General features: G+C 43.5%; 1 protein-coding gene across 1 annotated transcript; it reads left to right on the forward strand.

The window, feature by feature from the left end:
- The first annotated feature begins 431 nt into the window (after window positions 1–431).
- On the forward strand, window positions 432–18041 carry SUPT7L (SPT7 like, STAGA complex subunit gamma). Its single transcript, XM_026791083.2, has 4 exons — window positions 432–844; window positions 7611–7935; window positions 9378–9615; window positions 12857–18041. Exons 1-4 carry the CDS (start codon window positions 432–434, stop codon window positions 13117–13119), a joined length of 1239 nt encoding a protein of 412 aa, XP_026646884.1. The 3' UTR covers window positions 13120–18041.
- Window positions 18042–19617: the final 1576 nt, after the last annotated feature.

Consider the following 19617-nt stretch of genomic DNA (forward strand, 5'->3'; position numbering starts at 1 on the left):
GTGCGGGACAGCCGCGGGCACGGGGAGGGACAGAAGGCGAGTGGCGGGCGAGTCGAGTGCGGCCCCTGGAATTCCTCCACGCCGCGGGTCCCGCTCAGCGAGGCCCAGGTGGGCCCGCACCAGCCCTTGCTACACACAGAAACGATTTCCGTCTCACGAGTGCGTTTGTTTCTGTCCTTATCCCCTCAGGAAAAGGCGCGATGCGATCTGTAAGCTGCCAGAGTGGCAGCCTGATGCCCTCGAGGACACTGTGCTGCTCGGCGAGGCACTGAGCGACAGCGTGCTTGGCAGCCGTAACGCGAGTTGGCGTCATCCCAGCCCCTGTGTCTGTTGGTGCCCAAAGTGCTTTTCCCTGTAACAAGGTCCTTTGTGCCCGCAGCACTTGGCAGCCTTCTTCTGGGTGCTGAGCAGCGCAGGTGACCTGTGCAGAAATGCTGCGCTACTGGGGCGAGATCCCGGTTTCCTCCAGCCAGGCCAACCGCAGCTCCTTTGACCTGCTGCAGCGGGAGTTCCGCACCGTGGAAGTGCAGGATCCCCCGCTGCACCAGCCGTCCGCCAACAAACCCCGTCCCACCACCATGCTGGACATCCCCTCCGAGCCCTGCAGCCTCACCATTCACACCATCCAGCTCATCCAGCACAACCGGCGCCTGCGCAGCCTCATCGCCGCCGCCCAGGCTCAGAACCAGCAGCAAGCAGAGGGCATCAAAACCGAAGAGAATGAACCTCTGCCAGCTTGTCCGGCCTCCCCACCTCTCCCCGATGACCTGCTTCCTCTGGATAGCAAAACCCCCAAAATGCCATTTCAGCTGAGGCACAGTGACCCAGAGAGTGATTTCTACAGGTGTGTTGGTATTTCTTTAGGTTAGTTCTTGGCTGAAGGAAAGCTGTGTGTTCTAAAATGTATATGTAGTTACGTTGATTCCCTTAGGCCAAAGGGTCAAGCAGTTGTGTGTAAAGTATAAAACAGGCTTTAGAAAGGAAATACTTGGATCTTTCCAAGTATTTTTCCAAGTGTGAGTAACATTCACGTTGCTTGCTTTTGCTTCCTGTCTGTGAAATGTGGATGTGTGGTGCTGATTTCTATCTTGTTAGTGCCATGCTAAATGCACGTGCATGGTTTTGTCAGTGATGTTTCCACAGTTTTAGTTACAGGATTTGAAGTCTCTTCTGTTCAGATCACTTGCAACTAAAGTTGTGTTACTGTAATTGCAAATCCAGAAAACACACGACTAGGTTTAGGCTGTTCAGCTGTAGGTTCTGCAAAGATGATTTGATGATGTATTTGTGAGGCTACTGTGGCCTCTCTGGGACAGGGTGACAGCCACATTCCACCCAGTTTGGTGGGCTTCCAGTCAGAGCTGGAAATGAGCACAAGTGAAGGGAATTCTTGTCTCTGCTACTGGCTCCACCAGCTGGAGAAAGAGTAAAGGAAATTTGTGCTGCCTCCACCTCTGCTGCCAGCCTTTGATTAAATAGTATTGCCACCTCTGTCTGTCAGTCCCTCTGGCAGGCACTGATTTCACAAGGAGGTGTTGCATTTCTTGCAATATCTTACAGTACTTTGTAGGTTATGTGCATTTAAATGAAGGGATTAATCCTTGCTACAATGTCCACTAAAATGAACATTTTGAGGGAGAAGATAACATATTTTAGTTTTTAAAATGGGTAAATGTGCATCAACAAAATGTAATTTATCAGTTAAATCCCTCTGAGATCTTTAATGGCCTGAGGATGTACAAAATGTATTTTACTGAAAGATGTTGCATTTGGTAGCAGACTCTCTCTGAACAATGGAGTGATTCTTTAGTGCTGTTTCTGGAGGAATACTGCCATCCTTCTCAGAAGATACAAAGCAATTAGCAGAGAGCAGAGACTGAAGGGAAATCCAGTTTTGTGAGAGTACTCAGGGCCTGTGACTCCTGCACTGTGGCCCTGTGGTTTGTAGAACTGAGAAGTGTTCTGTTCTGTCCTCCTCAGTGCCTTCAGCTCGAAGTTCAGCTTTCTATGGCTCTGCCCACGTTTTGAGGGCAGGTTTGTCTTTCTGTTTCTCCTCCCGAGTTTTTGGGGTCCGGGTAAAGAAATGTTATTTAGTGGTCAGCCACGTGGGGGAGTGTAAGGACTGCGTTGTGGAAACTGGAGAGACAGTTTTGAAATGAAGTGTTTTGTGGCTGACAGAGTGGATTTATAATGAGTTGCAGTGTATTCTAGAATTTAATTGTGTGCTTGCTAACCCAAACACATATATGCTTTTCCAGGGGGAAGGCTTTGAGTTGTTGTTGCATGTTTGTTCCTAACTGTTCTGAGACACATGAATAAGAATAGCAACTGTTTTATAGATGCTGTTCTAGTAGCAAAAATGAAGTTCTGTGATTTGCTGATGTTTCTGAGTGTGTAAAATCAAATTAAAGCAAGAACATTCTTCCCCTTAATAAAACATGGTAGAGCTTAATTCTGTGCTGCCTTCTGAAGTACAGTTGTCAGAATTACAGTATTTGGAGAAATCCATATTTTAATTCTGCTTTTTTGGGTCAGTAGCCTGGCTCTGAGAAGTAGTGTAGGTACATTTAGGTAGGAGAAGAAAGGAAGAAAAGAGTAGCCAGTCTGAATCAGATCATAGGTTTAGTTAATGTAGGCCTGTCCTCTTCTGCTTGCCTGTTACTCATTTTCATTCTTTGACACACTGTCCCCTTGTCTTTTATTTTGTTATCTCCTGAATTGGTTTTGGTTTTCCTCTGCCCCATATCTAACCCTTACCTCCTTGTATGATGAGGAAGAGCTTAATTTATGGCTATTTTTGAGTTGGTTTGCTGTTACCAATCCACCAAAGTCTGTACTAACAATGGTTTTATAATTACTACACTGTTCCTTTCCTACAGTTTTCCAGACTGTTTATAAATATGTTAAAAAACATGATAAAAAATATGTTGATTCTGGCACAGATTCCCCAGGGAGGACCTGGACTCCAGAGTGGAGATCTCTCATCTGCTCCCTTGCTGATAGATTTGGAGGACTCTGGATGGTTTGTGAAGCAGGTTTTACTGTTAAAAATAAGCTCTCTGGGTTCTTGCTGAGCATAACATATTTACTTGTGTGTCCTCTAGTTCTTTGAATTTCCCTGATGCACCAAAATATATCCATGCTTCCCAGCCTGCAGTTTTCCACATCTCTTCTGAAAGTATTAAAGGAAAATGTCACATTTTCTGTCTTCTGGTCCTCATGGGCCAAGGCAGTTTAAAGCGAGAGGAGATTCACCACAGCTATTCAGCTATTTCATCCCTGCATCCTTTAATATTCTTGCATGAAGTACCATCTGGTCCTGGTGATGTTACAGTTCTTGGAATGCACAATAAGGGATTAATATTTGGTTTTGCTGGTGTAGAAATAGAAAAGAAGCTTAGAGTGTAATTGATGAAGAATGAGTAGACTTGAAACTACCATTTTGACAGGAGACTCTTACCATATAGCAGCTGCTAGCTTTTCCATCTTCTCTGCTCAGCTTCCTCAGACTAGCACGCATCCATCTTCAAAAGAAGATGGCCTACTCATGTGCCTCTTCTTGTGTGTGCATGGTTGGGTTCTTAACAGATTTCTCATTTGGTCATTTGCATTCCTGGCCACGTTGGCTTGCCTTGAAAGGTAATCTGTAAACCAAATTGGGAGCTTGCAATGGGAAGGCAGCTCTTGGCAGAAGGACTTGTAGTGAAGAAATGTCTGTACAGAAGGAGAGGAGTACATGTCAGTGGGACAGCAGGTTTAATGTAGGGAAGGATTTGGAGCAGTGGTAATTAAAGTGGGCAGGAGACACTTCCCCTGATGATCTAAGTGCTTTGGCTTAGTCCATTTCTAAGCTGACTGGTCTGGGTTATGCCACTGAGACCCAATTTATTTTTACCATTATCTGTTGAGCATCTTTTATTCATACCTTTGCAGTCTTTTGTAGACATAGCAGAGGTATTTAAAAAGAGACTTACCTGGGATGAGGTGTAAAAAGGCTGTTTCCTGAAAGAAAACAACTTTGTGGTTTGAGTCAGTGTGCTGTGTTCTTTGGTGCTCTCTCTGACTAGTGTGTCTTGTTTCTACAATGTTCTCCTTTATTTTACTGCTTTAGGAAATTGGCTCTTAAGCGGTCTTGTTGCAGCTCATTTGGTAGAAATTCAACTTCACAGCATAATGTTTCATCAAATTGTCCTGTTCATAGGAAAAGCAGTCCCTCCCTCCCTCCATCTGCTGCTGGCTTATGCTCACCTAGGAGGGAGCAGGGCACTTCAACCCAGTCCTGCAGTTGATTGAGCCTCAGCTGCTGATCCTTGTGCTGCCTTAGCCTGTCCCCTGAGGATACATGAGAAAGGAGCCATGAGCTCCCCTTCCCTCCAAGAAAAACTGCCCTACAGGAGAGGAGCTTGGGGGAATGCGTGGTGCTGCTTTTGTGGGGTGGCTTGATGTCATTTCACTGACTGACCCACAAAGTGGGCCTTTTGTGAGTTCTGAAAACTGACTAAATCAGAAAAGAAGCCTGGTTGGTATAAATGGACACTATTTTTATGTTGTAAAGTTCTGCATGTTTTTGGTAGTGATGTGAGGAAGCTGGCCTTTGAGTCTAATGAATTTGTAGCTTGACAGGTAGATTTCTGTCTGGAACATCATCTGGTGTTGGTGACCCATGTATAACATATATAGCACTGTTAGAAATACAAAATTGAAGAGTGGCAAGTTGGCCAGTATTTGTGATAAATTTCATACTATGTATTCTGTAGAGGAGATTGCCTCCATGTCACAGGCCTAATTCCCTGTCCTGCTAATCTCTGGTGACAAAACTTCAGGGATTAAAGCACTCGTGTTTACTTGTAGATATATGACTGAGCCTTTCAGGAAAAGAACTAAGAGAGTGGCACTCTGCATAATGATAATATCTGCACTTTTGGTGCTGAGTATCTGGATGAAATCTAGCACAAAGGCTCCTTAGCTATGATCATCATGGAAAAGAAGAAGTTTGCTTGTCCTCTTTGGGAAGGCTTGACACTAGATAACTGCTTTCAACATAAATGTGGCTACAGGACTGTTTTTGTTATTGTGCATTCTTATCAGAGGGTACCTGGAAGTTAATGAAATGAAGAAAAATTATTTTTGTTGTTGGTTTCTATTAACATCTCCAACAATATTTCAATTTTTGCTCTCTGTTCTGGCTTTTAGTCATATTTCTCTGTTGTTTATTATGAGAAACAGGAAAACAAGAGAAGAAAACATAAGAAAAACAAAACCAAATTGATTTGCCTTACCAAGAGCAAGAAATGGAGATTTAGATTTGAGTACGGTACTTGAAATGTCTTTCTGTCTTTAATTGATTAGATTTCAAGTTGATTATGTGCCTTCCAGCATAGTGACCTAGCTGCATTTTAATGCTCACAGTTAGTTTCTTTTCCTCTAGGAGTTTAAAACTGACACAATATTCTCTGCTAGTTCTGAGCAGTGATATGCATTACTGGATGGTTTTTAATCTACTTTGCAAGTGGCTAAGTATCCTGCTTGGGATTGCTAAAATCTGTGTAATTTAAGTTTATCCACAGTGTTTTTAGTGAATGTCTAATACAGATTAATAGTAGCCTGGCATTCAGGTTTGGTAGCATAAGATGGTCTCCACTGCTGGCTGCTGGACAGCTAGGTATGTCCTTTATATTAAAAAAGAGATTCTTTTTTATAGATATGATTTTTAAGATTGTTTTCTGGTTGATTTTCTTTGATGGTTGTTTATTTCTGTTTTAAATTCTTGGTCTTGGTGTTGTGTGAGACATATGGCTGTTTGTGAACTTAAGAATTCTGCTGCTGAGGTGGAGGGAGGAGTGAGGGAGATGCAAAAATAGTATGGGTGACGTTTTTTTAATAAAGAAACTGATGATCTTTTAATTAATCTTGTCAGGGTGCCTGCTGTCTGCTTTGCAGAGTAGTTACATAATTGAGTAGAAATTGGGATGCTAATCATTTTCCATCAATTAATAGCTGGGATGAATCCATGACCTGAGATTCACTTACTGTTCTTAATATCTACTTAGAAATGTGATCATATGCCACTCTTAATATAGTGTGATTCCCCCTTTATTTGAATAATCAGAAAGTGTTGTGCTGGCATTCTTAAAAATGAATAATTTTCATCCTGATAGTTCTAAGCTTCACCTTCCTTTTCACTCCTCCTCACTTTTTTACTGCTGTGTTTCAGTGGTTTTACTGTTGTGTTTTCTGTGTCAGCTCTGAGGATTGGGGAAGGTGAGGCTCTGTGGCCCAGCTTCTCAGTGAGACTGATGTGTTCCTCATGAACTGTTGGAGAGCAGTGAGAACTTTATCAAGCCATCAGTACTGCCTGTGTGCTGTTAAATCAGGTCCTTCTACTGGAAAGAGTGTGTGGTGATGGAGGTGATCTGGGGTAGCAGCGAGGAGAATCTCCAGTGTGATGTGGAAGATGTTGGGAGAAAATCATCAGAAACAAATGGAGAGTGAAATTGTTAGCTCAGTTCTGCCCCTGGTGCTGAATGGAGTGTAAAAAAGTGTATGAGTATCATACTTAGTAGTAATGGAATTTGATTTTTTGACATCAGCATTTGAAGTCCATGTTACTGATACGGGCAAATAGATGACGTGCCCTTAACTGTAAGTTGAGAAATCTGGTAGATATGTGTTTCTCCATCAGAGGCTTCATCAGCATGAGTTAACAAATGGATATTCCCAGAGGAATATCCCCCAGATATTCCTCTGCGGAATATCTATTTGTTAACTCAAGTTGATGAAAAATTTGGTTGGGTGACTATAAGCGAATGATGTTTGAAGTGCTCATGTCAGTTTTTTTCCATCTCCTCCATCCTGTGTAGTCACTCCTTCCTGTTTACCAACAGAGGAGGGAAATCTTAAACCCAAGACCAGGGAATGGTGCTTAATGGCCAAACTTCTCCAGGCCTCCTCCCAGGGCCTGGTGTTCACATCTTAGGTTGCATATGGGGATACTTCTTTCAGTGTCATGCTTAGTGACTACTGGAAACGAGAGCAGAGAAACAGCCTTTTTGACTACAGTGTACCTCTATGAAATGTATGTGTGTCCCATTTCTTGCTTTTTTATGTGTGTCTTTTGCTTTAGAAATTCCAATCTTGTCTATCCCAGAAGCCTTTGTATCTGACTATTAGGCCTGTGACATCAGAGATAATAAGGAAGAGCAATGTAATTAACTGAGAGGGGAAATTATTTGCATTCATGTTATTTAAAATGCCTTTTTTTGTTTGTGTCAAGGACTCATTTAATTCACCCATTTATTTCTCCAGGAGAAGAGCTCTTGGGTGGGAAGGGAGATGCTTAAGGCTTCAGAAGATTTGCATCCCACATTCATGAATCACCCAAAGAATTTTGCAGCATTAGAAGGGAAAATGCAACTTGGAAGTGCTGATTTGGAGGGAGGGGAAGAAGGAAAAGCAGATAAACACTTATTAGGTGGTGTTCATATAAACCAGAAGCTGTGGAGAACCCCAAACCCCTTTGTACATCACCTTATTATTAACAATACCTCTTGAACTGATCCAGCCCTTCAGATTTTTGCAAGTGTGCTGTTTTTGTCTTTCCTGTTTTCCAGAGGCAAAGGGGAGCCAGTGACAGAGCTGAGTTGGTCCTCCTGCCGGCAGCTTCTGTACCAGGCGATGGCCACGATCCTGGCGCACACGGGCTTTGAGTGCGCCAACGAGAGCGTGCTGGAGACACTGACGGACATCGCGCACGAGTACTGCCTCAAGTTCACCAAGCTGCTGCGCTTCGCCGTGGACCGGGAGGCGCGCCTCGGCCACACGCCCTTCCCCGACGTCATGGAGCAGGTCTTCCACGAGGTGGGCATCGGCAGCGTGCTCTCCCTGCAGAAGTTCTGGCAGCACCGCATCAAGGATTATCACAGCTACATGCTTCAGGTGAGGGGAGCATGAGGGACTGGTGGCACAAGAAATGTACCCCCGGTGCAGTTGCTTATTCCTGAGTCCTACTGAGGGGAAATCTGACTGGAAAACTTGCTGGGTGTGGAGAGGAGTCATCAAGGGAAAAAGAACAGGAACTTTATGACTGGAAGACGGAGCCCCTTATTTGTCTTCCCAGTGAGACTGCTAAGGATGCTCTACTGATGGCTAAATTCTTGCCTGAATTTAAGAGGAGTCCTCCAGCTCTTGAATTACCCAGTCAAAATTATCAAGTAGAGTTAAAATCAGAACTGACTGAGGAACTGAATTTTCTCCTTTAGCTGGATATTTGGCTGGTTAACATTGTGGAAAACATGAAAGCAGAGATCAGTTTCTAGGCTGTAAAGTGGTTTGTGTGTGCTTCAGCAAGGCGTGTCTTCCTTTAGCTTTAGGAGTATAGGGTAGTATTTTGCTGATGTGAGTTGTCTCACAGGTGCTACCTTCTTATGTAAAAATAACATTCCAAAGAGTTGTCTTTGTTCAAGACAATTTTTCCTGCTCAAAATTCCAGTTCTGTTCATTTTTGTTCAAATGGTTTTGTTGTCCTTTTGGAATCTGGGTTTTCTGCATTGTTCTGCTGCTGCAGTTCACACTCACCCTGCAGCTTTGTCTTAACAGTCATTGTTCTTTATGCAGGACTGAGGTCCACAGTAGCCCCTTTATTTGGAAGTATATCTAGAAGGGGGAAATAGGTTTTGCTGTTCTTTTTCTCCTTGCTTCTGTTGTTAAAAAGTCTTGCAATTTTCCTGAGCACAGGTCACTGACTGTTAGGTTTTAGTTGTATAAACAAGTATTTGTTAGAAGCAGATGAAATCTGAAATGTTTAAATGTAATTGTTTATTGTAGTTAAGTTTCTGGAAGTGCAGGGTAGTTCTAAATCTGATTTCTGTATTTGTTTCACTTCTCTGACTGGAGAAAACTTCTGTGTTTTTTGCTGTGAATCTGGCAGAATATACTCAGGCTTTGCCCAGTGGGGACTGCAGGGTTGTTGAAGATCTAAAGCACTTGGTTTTTCATGCTGGGGTGAATTTGTTACTGGAGGATGGGAACAATCTTATAGGTAAAACCAAAGAGTAAGTTTGAGATATTTTGCTTTTGTTCCATGCTCTGTTTAAATTTCTGAGCCTCATCATCTCTGTTTACAAAATAACGGCACTCATGTTTATCAGTCAGATGTTAGTGGATTAAACCTCTTATTAAAGTCCCTTGTTACAGAACAGAAGGTGCACTTAAAGGGAAAAAAACATCTCTTGTGTAGCTGGTAAGTTGTTTACTTGTTCATTCAGGTCAGATGTTAATAATGTTCAGGGAATAGAGTGCACTGCAATGTAATTGCTATCAGAGCCTCTGAAGTCACTCTCACCTTTCTGACCTCTTTTTCACCTGCTGATCTTTGACAGGTTAGCAAGCAGCTCTCTGAAGAATATGAGAAGATTGTCAACCCTGAAAAGGCAGCAGAAGATACAAAACCTGTGAAAATTAAGGAGGAACCTGTCAGTGATATTACTTTCCCCATAAGTGAAGAGCTGGAAGGAGATCTGGCTTCTGGTGACCAGTCTTTGCCTGTTGGAGTTCTTGGAGGTCAAAGTGAGCGCTTCTCTGCCAACTTGGAAGTAGAAGCTTCCCCACAAACTTCAGGTAGGGTTTCTTGGTTCTCCTGGAAACAGTCTTTCAGCAGTTCCTTGTGATCTTGTTTCCCCTGGTTAGGTTTGGATTTGTGTCCATGGATTCATATTCCAGCAAACTTGAAAGCCATGCTCCTTGCATAGTTTAGGCACTGAATGAATCCTGGAAATATGAATGGTACTTGGTGATGTCCTCCATATTCAGAAATTACCCTGGTAACGGCAGTCACTGTTTTATGAAAGCTTATCAGTGACTTATGTGAAATGGGCTCCTAGGAATCCCTCCTATTATCTGTACCCTAAAGCCTGCTGTACTTGGCTGAGGCCATGGAAAGGGAAATGGTGAGTGGATGAATGGGGTTGTGGAGACCACTCTTTCCCTCAAAGTGTCATCCCGTGGTGAATTGAAGCACACTGGTGGCAAGCATGGGAGAATCTGCTATGGCCATGCCTGCTCTATATCAACATACAAGTTTCATTATCTTCACTCTTTGGTGAAGCTGAACATCCTGGAATGAAGAGGAGCCAGTTTAGATTTTGCATGGAACCATCTGAATTCTGGAAGTCCCTGCAATAACTATTTCACTTAAAAATCTGGTTAAAAAACAATGAAGCTGATCCTCCTATTAACCCTAAGCTAGATAGCATATATAGTGAGGTTAGAGTATACTGTTGTTGTTGAGGTGGTTATGATACAAAGTAGAGACTATAAGCAGTTTCAGTTGGTAACTTTTTATTTTTGAGCATGGCTAACTTTTATACACTTTCTAATTGTTTATGTTTCTTTTATTTTAGCTATTGGCTACAATAAGTCAACATAATGCTATTGGTAAAAAGTTATAGCGACTTCAGCTAACTTTCTAAAAATACTTTGTCTAGCTGCAAAGTGTTCTTATCTATTTTCTTTCAGTCTCTTTCGTTACAGCCTTAGAGAGAGCTCTTTATCAGCTTTTTCTTACTTCTTTAACTAGCGAGCCTGCTGCTAGCTTCTTCTACAATATACCTCTAAGTCCACTAGTGGTTTTGCACTGTTATGAGTTTTAAAAAACATAAATCCATCTAATGTTTTTCTGAAAGCTCATACTGTTTTCCATGTCACCTCTGAAATGTAAACTGTTTGCAATATTGTGGGAGAAGGAGCAGCAGATTCCTCTGGCCCATCCAGGGTTGCTAGTGATTCATCTGGAAGGCTTTGTATTAGCATCCACCACTTGAGACCAAGAGGTTAGCATGCTAGCTGTATATTAAATGCCTCTTGCTTCTCTGATACAGAATTGATGTTTTCTAATTAAGAGTACAAGTGCTCTGTTCCTTCCTGAAATTCCCTCTTCACTTCACAAGAGCCTTTGGAGATCTCATCTGTGAGAAGTTCCAGTCTAGACCTGGGCAGGTTGGAGAGTTGTAATATCCTAAGGAGCAAGGAAAAGCTGCTGCAATTAGACCATTGCCATCTCAAAATGCAGGTGTGAAGCCTGCAGGGAGGGCAGAGAGGCTTCAGTGTCTGAGGGCAAAACTCTCATTACAGCTTTCCATGTTCTTCCTATGTTTTTGTGGATGTCTGACATTGCCGTTGTGAGCTGCTGCTTACTCTCATTGCAGTTGGGAAAATGGAGGCAAAATTGTTCCTTGTTCCTCCGCCTCTCAGGATAACGTGAAGATTAGCTTATTTCTGAAGTACTTTGAAGTTAAAGTGCTTTGAAGATGAAACATTCTTTGTTGATGCTTAAGTACTTTTAGTCATTAGTGACACTCTTAGTGACAGGTGACAGAGCTGAAAGGAATGAGGCTGAGCGATGAAGAGCAACTGATGAAGGAAAGACACAGTTTAGTTTAGTGAGCACCTTTGATTATTATGTAGTCTGGAGCTGTAACTCTGGAACAGCATTTTAATGGTGTGTCCATTATTGTTGAGAGACATGCATTTACTTATAATTGACATAGGAAGGCTTCCATTAAGGCAACTGAGCCAATGTAGGCTGTGTTATCAAAATGTCTCATGAACCTGGTTTTGGTGAAGCTGATCTGGAAAAGATTCCTGACTTCTTCATAAAGGAGAATTCTTGGCACAGACACATGTTGGAGCATTTGTTCTCTTTGTAATTTCTACTATTAACAGCCTATTGTTACTAGTATACTGATAATAGGGAATGGTCATAGATTTGGCTCAGTACAAGAGCTTTGGTTGTGCTTTCAAACTGTAGCCATGCTCTTTGAGACATGAAGTTTGGAAAACTTATTAAAATAGTTTATTTCCTATTTTATTTGTTGTTCTTCTAGTGGGTCTTTTTTGTTGGTTTTGTTTTTTTGATTGGTTGAGGTTTTTGTTTTGGTGTTTTGTTAATTTTCTACATGAGCTTACCCCCACACAAGAGAGAGAAGATTTCACAGTTTATTCAGTTCTGGTCTGTTTATGCCCATCTCAGCAAAGAGACCAATTAGTGTATTTTTAATAGGATTTTTGTCTCACTTTAAACTTAAACAGATATAATGCAATCTGTAATTACTTCTCTTGGGAAGAAAACATTTGCTGTTATCAAGGAGTATGGTTTGGTAAACTCTTACAGAAAATCCTCAATCAGTGCTCAGATTGCACACTAATCCAGAAATGTTTTATAAAAAAGTAAGGCTGGGAGGAGCTATTTCCCAGCAGGGCATCTGTGAGGCTGAGCCAGAAGGATTTCTGTCAGTTCTGCTCAAGGATGGGATGAGACCTGTGGGTGCTGAGTAGAAGGAGGCAGGCAGGCAGGCTGCTTTGATGTCCCTGCATTGCAGTGCTGAAAGTGGAATTTGGGACTGTTCATCTATCTAGTCCTCTGCCTGCTCACTTCGCCTCCCCTGCAGAAGCCCAGGTTGTCTGACAGTTGCAAGGACCTCGTAATGACTTCTGGACTGCCTCAGAGTCCTGTTTATGCAGGGTCTAGTCCATGTGCTGTTGGTGTACTCATTGCTGCTGGGACACTCCTTCTGGAGAGTGATGTGGAGTTGTTTCTCATGGAGAGAATTACATGCAGGCTAACAGTGAAAGGATACCATCATATTTTTGCAGTGGTAATTGCTGGACTATTAAAAAAGTCAACAGATATTTTTATTATTGGTCCCAGTGCTTGGGTGTGTTCTGTTTGTTTTCCCCCAGCATAGTCAACCTGTGGCTTTGCTCTTCCTCCATCTCTACCTTTCCTGGTCTCCCTTGTATCTTCGTGCTGTTTGTGATGTCTTTTTACTCAGTTACTACTGTTTGCTTTTTCCTTTTCTAGGGGCTGAGGTGAATGCTTCCCCACTGTGGAACCTGGCACAGGTGAAAATGGAGCCACAGGAGAATGAGGAGGCTAATGTACATGGCCACGGGGTTCTTGGCAGTGATGTCTTTGAGGAACCAATGTCAGGCATGAGTGAAGCTGGGATGCCACAAAGCCCCAATGGCTCTGAGAGCAGCTATGGTTCTCATTCTGCTGACAGCCTGATGGGATCCTCACCTGTCTTCAACCAGCGCTGCAAGAAAAAGATGAAGAAGATGTGAAAAGGAACAATCTTTTTATTTAGTGCTGATGGTGTGCAACAGACACTTGGAAGGAACTAGTAGAGTACTGTGATGATTCCAACACAGGGCTGGCCCTGGTGTGTGAGGGACCTGCATGAAATGGCTATGAGAGGTTTGATGTGTAGCCCCCTCTTTGCTGGCTTCTGTGCTCCATGCTGATTGATGAGACTGAAGAGCACCCTTTGCATTTGATGGTGGTATGGCTTGCTTTGGCAGATTCATGAGGAACATGCCTGTGAAAAGCAGTTGTGAGGGGATTTTCTAAGTTACAGAACCACTGAATGCTTTTGTTTAAAGGGGCCTTGGGGCATTTCTAATCCAGCCTCCTGTTCAGGTCTCAGCCAGTTAGAGCAGGTTGCTAAGGACTTTGTCCATTTGAGTAGCTACAAGGATGGTGATGCCAATTCTCTCTGGGCAACATTTTCCCATCACAGTAAGAAAAACAATATATTTGCATCTAGTTGGAATTTCCCATGTTCCAGGTTGTGTTCACTGCCTCTTGTTCTGTTATTGTTCATCTCTGAGAAGAGTCTGACTGCCTTCTGTAACCCAGTTATTAAGGGATTATATACAATGAGATCTCTTTTTCGCCTTTTCTCTTCTTAAATTTGGAGAAACCATGTTCCCTGAGCTCTCCTTGCTTGTCCTGTGCTCTAGCCCCCAAACCAGCTCTGTGACCTTCCACTGAAATTGCTGCAGTGCCCTTGTAAGGGGGAGCACAAAAAGGAATGACATCCTCCAAACTCTGTCTCACAATCGCTGAGTAAAGAGGAACAACAATTTCCCTCAGAGTGCTGGCTGCCTGCTTGCTGGCTGTTGTGGGCAGCAGGAGAGTCCTCAGTCAGGATGTTTTAGTTGGAGAGCTGTCACTGATGATGATGATGGTGATGTAGCAAAGATGCTGTAGCGTGGTCTCACAGTGCCATTAGCCAGCTCCCTCAGTGCCTTCACTTTCAGCCTGTTGGTTCCAATGGGCCCAAGTTCTCACTAACTCAGTCTTCCCCTGCTGTAGGCAATGCTTTATTCCTGTTAGAGCTGCTTGAAGGCTCGAGGACCTGGCAGGCCTTAGAGCAGAACTTGCAGTGAAAACAGGTGAAAAAGATGTTGTGTACATGAGCCTGAAAGTACAAAAGCATCCTTTGTTACCATGTTGTTTGCATTGTTGAACAGTAAACCATATTTTATATAACCTTTCTTTTGCTTCCAGTGTACTGAAAGAAGCCCTTCTTCTTACTTCTTACAAGTTTGAACTCCAGCTGAGCTTTGGCTTTCCTAATTTTCTCTGCATACTTGGGCTGTGTTTCTGTATCTCTGCTGGCCAGCCCATCATCACTTCCACTTCTGTGTACCTTTCTGTTTGTGTTTGAGGTTGGTCTGGAGTTCCTCAGTCATCTGTGCTGGCCTTCTGTCATGCCTGCTGTTAATTTCTGTTTGTCAGAAAGGACTGATTTTTTACTTTGAGAAGGCTGTCTTTGAAGATAAAGGAGCACACTTGGGTTCCTTTAGGTGGCCAGGACAGAATTTCCCTTGTGAAGTTCTGCTGAGACATTCCTTAAATAAAACAAAATATGTTGACCTAAAGGTACAGGACTCTGTCTTGTACACATTTCTCAGGATTTTAAATGCCACAGTTCTATGTCTTCTGCAGCCAATACATTCACATTCTCCACCAGTTCTTCCAGCAGAGCTTACTCTCTAGTTGATTACTTGATCATCTGTTCAGGGAAGTTGATGTGATTTTCTGGAGAGAATGAAACAGCTTTTACTAATGGCGTGAGCCTGTACTGACAATGCAAACTTTTCCTTTTCTGTCATTGGATTGAGTGCAGCAACTTCAGGCTGGCTGAGCTTTCATATTCAAGGTTGTTATCTTGACAGCTTAGTCTGAAACAGAATCTATTTTGCTGCTTGCTTTTATGGCTCAGCTGACTGATGGAATTTTTGTTGTTCTTCACAATCCTCAGTTGATCAACTCGGTCTTTAACTTGATTCAGTGTGCCTCTCTCTCAAAAGAGCTAGAATGAACATGAATCAAGAATGAACAGCCACTTAAACTGGCTTTATACCTGTAACCCCTTGGGATGGTTGAGGGAAATTTACCAAACCTACCATTTATCTTTACAATTGCAGGTTTATCTTTTGAAAGAATGAGCTTCAGGCATAGTATTTTTGTTTCTGTATAACATGCCTTGCCTTAATTCTTTTTTCCTAACTGTATTTCTCTTCCACTTTATAGAAGTGGAATCCAAACAGAAAATGTCTCAATGTCTAATAAGAATGCGTGACCATAGGCTTTTATGGACAATGGAGTTAAAATTGTCCATCAGAGTTTTAAAGGTCTCTCCTGGGGGGTAAATTCTCACTATTTTAAGCCTAGTGAGTAGTAGAAGAGCATACCAGGAAATCTTTATTTTGATTCCCCCTGAGTCACCATTAGCCAAGCTGCAATGTCCCTGTTTTCTCAGCTGTAAAAAAGAATAGTAATATTTGCCTTTTAGAAGTGTGTTTGAGATTTAGTTACTCTGCAAGAAAAAGGCACAGTAATCATTCAGAGAGTTTTGTGAGAGCTGCAAGCTTTTATTCCACTTCAGTTGGACTGTTGCTGGCTGGAGAATGCTTAGATGGTCACTGAAATGTCCTCTATGACCCAGATTTTAAGCAAAACTGCTGATCACAAAGACCAACACAACTCTGCTGTTCAGCTGTCCAGGTACAAGGAAGGCATTGGGGTGGTACCTTCTCACTCAGCTTTACATGTCTACATCTAAACTTGTTCCTTTGGACCACACTTGCCGATGAATAGAAATAATAATTTCTTGGGTCACTGTCCTTTTGGCCTTGAGGTAGAAGTATAAAGCTGGTTGAATGAATGGCATTTTCAGAAAGATCTATTTTTACTTTGTGTGCCCATGAAGTGAGTTCAACTTGACTACCTCAGCTGAAGACATCCACACTGTCAGTGTATGAGTTAAGTGATGTGGCTTAAGCCTTTCCTGGATGGGAATCAGAGACTTCCTCCTGCTGGGCCAATGCTTTTTCTTTTCTGCACATTTACTAGAGCTTGCAGTTCAAATGGTAGTACAGGGCTAAGAGCAGGCTGCCCATCTCAGCTAAACCAGCAGATCCAGCATTCCCCACAACACGCAGAATGTGCCAGGACGGGGCCCTGAGGCTCAGCCTGATTTGCCACCTGTGTCTTTGACACTGTGAGAACACCTGTCATTGGGCCTTTCTCTGTAGGTGCTTTGCAAACTGGTTCTTGCAGTAGTGTCCTTGCAGCCAGGTACTTATGCAAAGTCCATTGCACTATTTTTGGGAGCCAAATGACAGAGTGACTGCTGCCAGCATCGCTTGCTCATTTGCAAGATTTCAAGTGGGCTAAAAATGAAAATATAGTGTTCTCTAGGGCTTTGGTTAAACCTCATAAGTGTTAATCTAAGTGCTTTCTCTGTATTGTTCATGTGCAGATGTTCTGTCTTAACTTTTTTCTTGTGTTTTTTTTATTATTTCACATTCCTTTTCCACACCCATTTCACCCTGTAACATGCACTCTACAACTTGCCAAGCCTGAGTACTTCAAGTGTATTTAAATGCAGTGCATATTCACTGTCTTTTTGAGTCAGCTGTGTTGTTGCAGTGTAAGGGAGAAGTGCTATTGATTCTCTTTGGGCTGCATGTTTATGCAGAGGTGAGAAACCCATCAACACTGCCTAAACATTTAAAAATGCAGGCAGAGTAATAGCTGTACCTCCTGTTCCCCCACTGTGCTAAGGGTTGCAGCTGACTTTTGTGTGCTTGACGTTTCCTTTTATGCATGTGGAGGCTTTACCTTCTGGGTGAGCCCTTTGCCTCTGAACATTTATGGTTCTTATATTTTCAGTGGCGTTCATCATGCATGAAATAGTGAAATTTAAAAACTAGCTCACAAAGTCAGACACAGACTATATGCTCTTTTGATGAATCCAAGAAGATTTTGCTAGGTGTTAACGCAGCCTTGGGCAACTAGTGAGGTGTGTTCGTTGACCATGTTATCCCCAAATTTCAAACCACACTGAGATTATGCAGTGGGCTGGAATGAAGCTCTGCTCTCTCTCTCTGCTGTTTCTTGCTGATGGCTGGTGAAGCACTCTGCTGACCCACCTGCTTCAACAGTCTGCAGTTTTTACAGTTCTTTCATCTTTCTCCTTTGCTTTCCAAAAGTGGGTGGATGAAAAATGGGAACAGTGAGTATTGACCATGTCCATATCCAGTAGCATTGATGTCTTACAGTGATTTATTTTGCCATGATTGAAATTGGTAGGAACTTTGATATCAATTTGGAGAGCAAGATCTGTAAATTACTTGGCTTTTGAAGTGTTTTGCATAGGAATCATACAGGATTGTAGTTGAGAGAGTGCTGTGTATCATATTCCTTTTCCCCTCTAGCAATACCTTTTTATTCCTTTTGAAGAGTTTTGCCTGGTATCCAGTAAAGTTTGCTGTATAAATGGCAGTGTAACAACTTATGTGTACAGCTTTATGTCAGACTGCACTACCTAGTGATTTAATTCCAAGGCCATCCATGATAATTTGAATATGCATAATGCTGTGCAGAAAAAGAGATGTTTCCTGCATAGAAATGTACAATTTAAAAAGAAAACAGGAAAACAAGATTAGGTAGGGTAGGTGAGGCCAATCTGATTATTTGCTCAGTTCTGAGACTAATGCACATGTTATGTGTGAAGGATGTTTTACTTAAAATGTTTTTGTACACGCATGTGAAAGAAATATGTAACTTTGCTTTGTGTTTATATGGAACAAAATTGCTTAGAAATATTTCAGGGTTGGATTCTTTTTTTCCTTGCTCTCCTGGAGAGAGTTGCTTTGTAATTTCTAATAAAACGATTCAGAAATAAAAATTCGAAAGATGTTGTGTGTGTTTTTTGGTTTTGGAGAATGGTGATGTGAACACGAAAGCTGGTCTTGGGGTTCTGTTTACCTTTATGTGGGATCTGGAGGAGACATTTTACAGGCCTGAGTAAGGTACTGGGATGAAGTATCACAGCCAGGAAGACAAGAAATGTTGTTCAAGGATGTGGCCCAGGGAAAATGGAAGTCTTATTTTGCACAGGTGCCAGTGCTAGTGAGCCCCTGAAGTGATATTAGAACCACAGTGCTACTATTGGTATTCATCCAGCATAAGCAAGTGCTGTTTCTGGGGCAACTACTTATATACACTTCCACTACTTATATTAACAGACTACCTAGGAGCCCTGCTCCAAGCCGTGTGCTTTGCTCTTTTATGTGCCGGTCTACTTATTTTACATTCTGCTTTTTTTTTTTTTCTTTAGACTGCAGTGAATGAAACACAGTGTTCTTTCCCCTCTGCTCTGTCATGGCAGGGCTGAGCAAGGAGGTTTGAAGCTTGCTAGCCCTGCTAAGCAATTGCGAATAGCACACCCTGAATTAGGATATTGGCCGGAGAGGAAATAATGCTCGCTTCCCATCCCGCCTGTGCTTCAGCGCAGTCCCGCACAGCTGAATTGATGTCCCGGTGCTGCCAGGACCTGGAGGCAGAGGACAGCAATGCCCCCTTCGCACTGCTGCCCACCAGGTCAAAGCCCGAGCCCTGGGATCGCTCTGCTCCAGCAGCCCGGGTGGCAGCCTGGGGGTCCCGACACCGGCCCGGATGGCAGCCTGGGGCTCCCGCACCGCGGCCGTGCCCCGGCCGCTCCCGAGGGCGGCCCGTGTGCGCTGCGGGCGCGGCGGTGGCCGCGGGGCGGTGCTGCCCGCTCGGGGCTGCGGCCGGGGGCGGCCGCTTGCGCTGCAGCCGCAGCCTCTGCGCTCCCCCAAACCCCAAACTCCAAACCCTGCCGTTCTCGCCGCCTCTTTTATATTGGAGATTAGAATCGGCTCTCGTTGCTATGGAAACGCTGCGTGAGAGACGTCGACCTCATTATGAGTTGGGATGAAAAGTCCTTAGGGGTGGGCTCGGCACCTTTGCAGTGGGGAGAGTGGGGCTGCGGGATCTGTGGCAGGGCCACCGCTGCTTTTGCAGGGATCCTCAGTGGTTTGCAGAGCTTGTCAGTGTTTCCCATCAGGCCAGAAACAGCCCCTGCTCCTGGACCTTTTCCCTTGGGAATCGGCTCAAGAGTCGTGGCAGCATCGCTTGTGCACCTGGACTGCAGGTGCCCTCGCTTCGGCGTGCGTGGAGGCTGTCACTGCAGTAGGCAGCAGTGAGCTGCATGAAAGGCTTGCGTGTTGGGAGGGGCCTTTGCCTCTGGTGCCTGTCAGGGCCCTGGCATACACTCTGTGTGCTTTTCCCTCAAATCTGGGCTGCCACCTCTGGCCCAAACTGTCCCTGGAGGTGTGCCTCACTGTCAGCATTGTGCCCATCCAAACATCCTGCTGCCTCTGCTCATCCTTGCCACCCAGATTTGTCTCATCCCTCCCCTGACCTTTAATGCTCATTTTCATCTTGGACTCCTGACAGCATTG

This window comes from Zonotrichia albicollis, chromosome 3, assembly GCF_047830755.1.
Source record: "Zonotrichia albicollis isolate bZonAlb1 chromosome 3, bZonAlb1.hap1, whole genome shotgun sequence".
NCBI classification, from domain to species: domain Eukaryota; kingdom Metazoa; phylum Chordata; class Aves; order Passeriformes; family Passerellidae; genus Zonotrichia; species Zonotrichia albicollis.

Bases quoted from the DNA above. Each gene is read 5' to 3' on its own strand.
- SUPT7L (XM_026791083.2), top strand. From the start codon at position 432: ATGCTGCGCTACTGGGGCGAGATCCCGGTTTCCTCCAGCCAGGCCAAC. The intron at 7,936-9,377 runs GTGAGGGGAGCA...GATCTTTGACAG, and splicing joins ATCACAGCTACATGCTTCAG to GTTAGCAAGCAGCTCTCTGA. The intron at 9,616-12,856 runs GTAGGGTTTCTT...TTCCTTTTCTAG, and splicing joins AGCTTCCCCACAAACTTCAG to GGGCTGAGGTGAATGCTTCC.